Source organism: Salmo salar, chromosome ssa01 (assembly GCF_905237065.1).
Source record: "Salmo salar chromosome ssa01, Ssal_v3.1, whole genome shotgun sequence".
Taxonomy (NCBI): Eukaryota; Metazoa; Chordata; class Actinopteri; order Salmoniformes; family Salmonidae; genus Salmo; species Salmo salar.
In genome coordinates this window covers 20528407-20537081 of record NC_059442.1, presented here as the reverse complement: position 1 = coordinate 20537081, position 8675 = coordinate 20528407, and the positions used below count along the sequence as shown (strand labels likewise).

Here is an 8675-nt window from a genome sequence, read left to right as displayed (position 1 = left end):
CTGTGGATGAAACATGTGACCTTACTTTTGGGTGAGTTTTATGGTAAGTTGAAAAATTATGAACACATTTTACTTTTGGTTCCTTGGGCCTAAACATTTCTGCTCTTGTCATATACACTGTGAGGTTCTAAGTTAACCACATTAATATCAACATTACTAAACAATTATTTGACTATTTTAAGCAGTCTGTCTATTTGTAGCACCGATATTAAGTTATATTCCTCAGTCAACTCTGCTTTTCTGTTTTTGGTCTTGGTCCTTTTCTGTTTGCTTATTATGTTACCACACAGACAGCAGCTCCAAGTATTGGACAAACTATCTTTGTATTTCGCTATGGGAAAGACAGACAGTCTCCACATTGATGCTGGTTTTATATCAAGTCTGGCTTTGTATTGAATCATGCCATTTAGAATTTAGAATTTCATTGTTCCATAACACTGTAAACTACAACTCTCATCTTTAACAATTTAGATACTAAATACATCAGTTTTAATACAAGAATTAGGCTTTTCGTTTAGGAAAAAAAAAATGGTATCTTTGTAAATAAGAATTTGTTCTTAACTGACTTGCCTAGTTAAAAATGCGGCATTACATATCAGTCATTCCTGATGTAATGACCTTTTCCATGTTTACTGTTCATCACTACACAAATTGAGTTTCTGGGCAGTTCTGATGTAAAACAAAATGGTCAGAACCACCAAAAACACACACATTGCTTGACTCAACTGAAAATGGTACAGAAAGTATTTAATTCGTAATCTGCCAAGCGACACTTAAGGAAGGAATAAAGCACTCCTTTAGATCAAGAAAGAGATTCTCCTCAAAGGTCAAGGAGGAAGGATGCAGGCAAAGAGCTCTCTAACTGTGGATCAGTCCAGTCCTCAATCATGAATTAAAGCCTGTCCTCGTCTCAAACCTGTCCCTTCCATGTCCCACACATTTCCCAGACACTGGAAAAGAAAGACGTGTGAGAAAGTTCATAAGGTAGTACAATATGCAGACAACATCACTTCAGAGCAATCCCATTACCATTTTCTACTTTTAGTTTCCCACGTGTATAGTTACTATAATCCAGTGATAAAATCTGAGTTTCAGAATATAGATAATATGTGATGTCAAGTCTTGTTAGCTGTGCTGGGAGGCTAAGCAGCACAGCTGCCACTTACAGGAAGCCCCTGAGCAGAAAACGGATTTTAATTGACCTTTGTCATAAAAGTGTCATCTGATCTAATCTCATTAGTCTAGTCTGTAATTTCTCTCAGTCTGAAGTCATTCAAGTGTTTTATGCTGTTGTTTACACTCTGTGTGCTCCTGCAGAGAGAGGAGGACAAGAGGATAGGAGGAGAGGAGTCTCCCTGTGTCCTCCATCTTGGCTCAAACAGCTTCCTCTCCAGCAGAAAGCACCACATGGAGTCTGAGACACAGCTGTGCAGATGGCTGTTACTCAGGCTGCCGCTGTTTAGATTCCTCACTTCCAAAGAAGAACTGTTTATATTTGTGAAACAAATGTCTGATCTTGTCTAAGTGTGAGCTCTGATCACATGTTTTCCCTGAAGTGAACATCTTCCCAGATATTTCACTATCTTGTCCAATGTTGTGTGTAGAGGGATTGTGAGATAAATTGTCTTGGATATTTGACTGTTGCCATCAGCGGGTATTGTTAGGAGAGTTCATTATTGTTCATAAATCCAATTTTTCACTAAATGGACATACACTTTAAGAATGGTAAATGTTATGTAATCTCATATACTGTCACGTATCTTAGCGTAAACGGTCAGGGCATGGCATTTTAAGTTATTTTCCAAAACCTGTGAAAGTCAAACCCCATCCATTTCAATAGTCCTCCTAGGACTTGTTATCCAAAATGTTAACAAGCTTACATGTGTATTATGCCTTTGTTGGAGTCTCCAAATACCATCAGGCAGTTGTGAGATATTTTATTACAAGTCATCTCCATTGTTTGGCATGGTCCATCAGCTTCCATTAAAACATGCTTGTTTCATCCCAACCTCTTACTTCCCTAAACCCATTGGATTTCACAGCAATACCAGCCAAATGACACAGGAATTTGCTGGAATTCATATTATGTGTTTCTGCCTTCTGAGAACGATAGAACTCCACATGCTGCATCATGAGTCCAAACTGTGATGACACTGGGAACAACAGACATCTAAATCTCTGTAGAGATAATTTTGTGTAATTCGGTCTTTATTGAATATAAACCATTTTCAAAAATAGAGAAACACAACAGTGATTTGATTACATTGGTTGAAAAAATAGGAATATTTGTGTCTCGCTCCCTTTGCTTCTAAATAATATCAGAATTTGTGTGACATTTTAACCAGACCCGAATACTGAGGTCATGCAATCCCTTGAGTGAAATACGATAGTGAGTGGAATAATTAGCGGGTATGACACACTGGAACATGGATTGAACATGGATTGAACTTCTAGACATAAAGACTGCGATTACACACCACGGAGTAGCAGAATCCTTTTTCTTCTCTCTTGACTCTGACGAGCCCGAGGCGGAGGATATACGGCTCCCTCAGGAACAGGCCCCGACCCCAATGATCTGCATGAAGAGGAGGCGGAGAAAGCGAGGCCAGAGGGCAGGCTGCCTTCTGAAAGAGTTGGAGGCGATCGAATAAGCCCCCACTCCCTTCAATTCCGCTAGCAAACATGCAATCTTTGGACAATAAAATGGCCAAGTTTTTGGGAAGATTAAACTACCAACGGAACATTAACTCTTAACTCTTAGCGCAACATCCTGTGAAGCTGGAGCGCGCCAAATTCAAATTACAAAATCGTAATATTAAACATTCATGAAAATACAAGTGTCTTGCATCGTTTAAAAGCTTAACTTCTTGTTAATCCAACCGCGTTGTGAGATTTCAAAAAGGCTTTATGGGGAAAGCATACCATGCAATTATCTGATGACAGCGCCCACACCAAAATACTTTTCCAAACCAACCACTAAATCGCAAATAGCGATAAAATAAATCACTTACCTTTGAAGATCTTCCTCTGTTTGCAATCCCAAGGGTCCCAGCTACACAACTAATGGTCATTTTGTTCAATAAAGTTTATATCCCAAAAATGTCCATTTAGTTGGCGTGCTTGATTCAGTAAATCCACTCTTTCAACATGCATACAAACGAATCCAAAAAGTTACCAGTAAAATTCGTCCAAACAAGTCAAACGATGTTTCTAATTAATCCTCAGGTACTCTAATATCAAAATAAACGATAAAATTTAAGACGGAGAATAGTTTGTTCAATGGGGAAGATAAATAACGAGGAGCGTGCCCCTCATTCATGCGCGCGACAAGACTACATTTCTAATGAGAGACAAGCCTGAAACCCTTTCTAAAGATTTTTGACATCTAGTGGAAGCCATAGGAACTGCAATCTGGAGCTATTTATTTGTATATCCCATAGACAAGCATTGAAATGGACTGTGACCTCAAAAAAACATTTTCCGGGTGGATTTTCCATAGGTATTCACGTGCCATATCATTTCTGTTATACTCACAGACATCATTTTAACAGTTCTAGAAACTCCAGAGTGTTTTCTATCCAATGTTATCAATTATATGCATATCCTAGCTTCTGGGCCTGAGTAACAGGCAGTTTACTTTGGGCATGTCATTCATCCAAACTTCCGAACACTGCCCCCTAGCCCTAAGAGGTTTTAAGGCTACCAAAAGTCATAATTCAGACTTGTTGAGAGAGTCAGGTTTTGATTAGCATGGAATGTGGTGTTTTTTGTTGATTTTTAACTTATTTCCTTCTTAAACTCACTTCATAATCAGACCAATTGCCCATGTCGACTTCAAAGAACAGTTGGTTTTGACACAAATCTGTATGTTTATGCTGCGGTTAACATCTTAAAAATAGAGGATTGGTTTTAGTGCATTTAACAATATCTTATAAACAAAGGTCCTTCAGACTCACTACTCTGATGCTCATATTTCTTTTGATGGTTAAGTATCAAAACCCCTATAGCATCAGGCTATATACAGCTGTGGGTACTGTATTTGGATTTCAAACCTCTGTGGGTTTTCTCCGCTTTTTAATGGCTAACACATATCATCTGGTCACAAAAACACTACCTGCAGGCAATTTAGCACGCTCTTATAAGCGGGGCTTTAACAAATAAAAAGCGTGTATCAAATTTATTTGATCATCCAGGAAGCAAATAAAATGTTTTTAATAAGCCGTTTTATAGCCGTTAATGTTTGTATCCGGGCGCAGTGTGAAAATACTTGGATCCTTTGACTGCTGAGAATCCAGTGTTTTCAACAGTTTCCCATGTCTGCCAGTGGTAGCAGTCTTGGCCTCCAAATGCCTCTTCTCCCACTCTTTCTCAAGGGGATTTCTTCTATAGAACTCCCCCTGTAAGGGTATTTTCCCTTCATAATGATGAATTGAAATAAACTCAGTTGTTCCTTACTTCACAGTTCTGATCGTTTTCCTAAGTGCTTGTTTTCTCTTTGGATGGAGATCTGCAGAAATTTTCCAGGTGTTATTTGAGCCAAAAATGCATAGGAGTAACAACCTGAACACTATCACATAGTTATTATTAGGCTACATGTAAATACATTTCTGATTATTAAAAAGCTGATAACATGAACCTTGTGGTCATGCCGATATAATAAAGTATTTTTCCACAGTTGGAAGAGTGACTGGGAAAGTAAGCTTGAATCCCTCCAAAGAGCAGCGTAGACTTTTATGGAGTTAAAGACATACGCAAGCACTGCTTATAACTTACCTTTTAATTTGTGTGTCTTTGATGAGTACATCCCTGCTCCAAGGCTGCATATTAGCAGGGACTTCAAAAGGAGTTTCCCATGGGTGACTCATCTGGGAGGAACCACAGTGTTTTGTCTAGGAAGGTCACACACTACATCCTTCTGACTGGAATACCAAAGGCTGAGTAAATACTTCAAAATCAAATCAAATTTGATTTGTCACATGTGCCCTGAATATAACAAATACAACAGGTGTAGACCTTACCGTGAAATGCTTACTTACAACGCCTTAACCAACAAGGCACAATAACGAAGCTATATACAGGGGGTAACGGTACCGAGTCAATGTGTGGGGGTACAGGTTAGTCGAGGTAATTTGTACATGTAGGTAGGGGTAAAGTGACTATGCAGAGACAATATACAGTGAGTAGAGCCATGTAAAAACAAAGGGGGGGGGGCAATGAAAATAGTCTGGGTGGCCCTTTGATTAATTGTTCAGCAGTTTTATGGTTTCGGGGTAGAAGGCGTTAAGGAGCCTTTTGGACCTAGACTTGGTGCTCCGGTACCGCTTGCTGTGCGGTAGCAGAGAGAAAAGTCTATGACTTGGGTGACTGGAGCCTAACAATTTTTTGGGCCTTCCTCTGACCCTGCTTGGTATATAGGTCCTGGATGGCAGGAAGCTTGGCCCCTGTGATGTACTGGGCTGTACGCACTACCCTCTGTAGCGCCTTACGGTCGGATGCCGAGCAGTTGCCATACCAGGTTGGTGATGCAACTGGTCAGGATGCTCTCGATGGTGCAGCTGTAGAACTTTTTGAGGATCTAGGGACCCACGCCAAATCTTTTCAGTCTCTTGAGGGGGAAAAGGCGTTGTCGAGCCCTCTTCACAACTTTCTTGGTGTGTTTGGACCATGATAGTTTGTTGGTGATGTGGACACCAAGATACTTGAAACTCTCGACCTGCTCCATTACAGCCTTGTCGATGTGAATGGGGGCGTGTTCGGCCCCATTTAACGTGAGCATCTCCTTTGTCTTGCTCACGTTGAGGGAGAGGTTGTTGTCTTGATACAACACTGCCAGGTCTCTGACTTCCTCCCTATAGGCTGTCTCATCGTTGTCGGTGATCAGGCCTACCACCATTGTGTTGTCAGCAAACTTAATGATACGGTTGGAGTCGTGCTTGGCCACACAGTCACTGGAGTGTGTCTACTTCCTGCCTTAAGTTGTTGGTGACCAGTGACAAACGTGGTTTCTGTCTGATGATGTCTCAATGAAAAGAGTTCAATAGGATGATTTTAAATTGTTTAGACCAAACTGAAATGTTAAAAATGAAGCCAGCAACCAAACATTTTAGCCAAAAACCTGGTTGCCTCTGCTAGAAGGCTGTGGCAGCAAGTGGATCTTCCAGCATTACAATAACCCCAAATCTAATCAAAATCCACAAAGAAATGTTTAATTGACTATAAATCAACATTTTGCAATGGCCATCTCAGTCTCAAGACTTTAACCCCATTGAAAACCTGTGGTTTTGAAATGAAGAGGGCGGTCCATAAGAGGACGGGATATCAAGGATAGCAGGCTATCAAGGATCCGGAAAAGTTCTGTTCAGAGGAATGGTCTAGGATCTCTCCCCTACATAAAACGTTTAAGAATAAGTCTCAGTGTCATTATCCTCAGAAGGGGAGGATGCTAGAGTACTGACAACAGGTTGTCAATCATTTTTACCCCTATCTATTTTTTATTTATTTTATTGCTTCTTAAACAAAATGTCTTTCTCATAGCATTTCCCAATTTTATTATTTATTTTATACAGCCTTTTTTGCTTATCTTTATCAAGGGTGCCCATAATTATGGACCTGACTGTATATTATATACCCATTGATTCTTGAATAATATAACTTATATTATTTAACTTATAATTTCTCACGAGTTTAGTTCAACTGTCGGACCCAATCAGAACCCAAAATTTAAACATGTTTAAGTCCATTGTTTGCAAACAATGTAATTGTAAAAAATCACTGTATAGCCTCAAAACATGGTAAAAACTATAATTTTGACGTCATGGATGGTCAGTCTTTGCATCCATAGCTCTGTCTATGAATTTGACAGTGGCTACATTTCTCCAGCCCCATCCCTCATCTTTATACCAAAATAGTGGCAGGGTGGCTGCTTTGTTATAGTTTGAACTGCAGATTGCCCCTTTGAAGCTGTACTCACTCTAGTAAAGACCGTTTTTTGGGATTGGCATCTGACGTGATCATACTCGATCCAGTGTTTGCAGCTACAGTGCATTTATCAAATAACTGGGACATAGACTGAGACACCACAGACATGAGACTGAAACAAAAAGGTACAATTTTCAGTAGTTTTATTGAAAAATGCCTCTTCTGTTTCAGAAATAAATAAGAAAATAAGGCTGTGGAATTCACAATGTGCAGTTAAAACATGAAAAAGCAATTCTATGTCCATAGTCTTGCAAACAAATTCCAACTGCATTTGATATTGATACAAAACAATAACTATATTCTGATTTGTTTTTGTTTTGTTGAAATCTTAAATATACAACACAGACATGCAACTCCACCTTTGGGAAAAATCAGCTGTGAGTTGGTATTATAAAAAAAGATACACATTTGGTCTAAAGTAACTCATTGAAAGCCTGATTTGATAATAGCTGGGAATCTTTGGGAACCTTTAATGGAGGGAGCTGGAACCAGTAACCCTCTTTCTGATGAAGAGGGTGGCAAACTACATGACTTCAAAAGAATAACAGACAGCTTGACATTGTGAAATTTGCAATGAACTGTGAGGTACAGGGCTAATGTGGATGGGTACAGAGACATACATATACCTTCCCCAACGTATTTGCTGACTTTCCGATGATTAGTGCATTAAACATTGGACTCTAACACTTAATGCAGTTATGTTACAAGCAGAGACACTTAAGGAAACAGTTAGCAAGCACACAGGTTTGTAATGAAATAATGTCGAGATTCATTATATTTCCACTTAATCTTGCTAAACTTAATTTGTTGATGCGTAAAGATATGTTCAATAAAGCCAAGGGTATCAGACCCATAGATTTTATTCTCTGAATTTCACTTAATACTCGCACATGTAATAATGGAGATAAATTCAATATAACAATCCTTTGTTTTGTTTTTGTTTATGGTACTATCCTCTCGGTATCGTCTCTTGATAGTGACCTCTTTCCTCTCTGGTTTCGTGAGTAACCAGGCGACTGTATGGCCTCAGATTCATCTTCCGGTTCTTCCTCAGGTATAGGGACTAGGTAGGTTTCAGGGTCGGGCTCGTAGCCGGTGGCTAGAAACATTAGTTTGGCCAATCAAACAGGACTTTAGTCAACAGGCTGAGACTTAACATGCACAATGTACAACCTAAACGTTTGACTATGTTCTAAACATGAAAAATCAACCAAGGTATTGAATGTATGGACCAAAGAACTGTAATTTATCTTGTTTCTATGTTAGAATGATTACATGCACTCCTGAACTTAATGTTATTGAGAAATATCAAACATATTGAACACATACCTCATATAAAGATAAATATCAATACAAGTAATAAAGCTGGGATTGAATTTGTAACAAAAAACTAATACAACACTGCCACTTGTCTCTAGCTCTATCCTATCCTTTTGCTACTCCTAAAAACGATATATATATATATATATATACACACTACCGATCAAAAGTTTAGGGTCACTTAGAAATGTCCTTGTTTTTGAAAGAAAAGCACTTTTTTTGTCCATTAAAATAACATCAAATTGATCAGAAATACAGTGTAGACATTATTAATGTCGTAAATGACTATTGTAGCGGGAAACGGCAGATTCTTAATGGAATATCTACATAGGTGTACAGAGGCCCATTATCAGAAACCATCACTCCTGTGTTCCAGT

The 8675-nt window shown here is 38.9% G+C and overlaps 1 protein-coding gene across 2 annotated transcripts in view; it reads right to left on the bottom strand.

The window, feature by feature from the left end:
* Positions 1-7104: 7104 nt before the first annotated feature.
* Positions 7105-8675, bottom strand: part of LOC106573748 (collagen alpha-1(XII) chain) — a 90540-nt gene continuing 88969 nt past the window's right edge. For both annotated transcript variants that reach the window (XM_014149121.2, XM_014149257.2), the window contains one exon: positions 7105-8077. In XM_014149121.2, the coding sequence (XP_014004596.1) occupies positions 7920-8077 (158 nt within the window). In that variant the 3' untranslated portion in view covers positions 7105-7919. The remainder of the gene's footprint in view (positions 8078-8675) is intronic.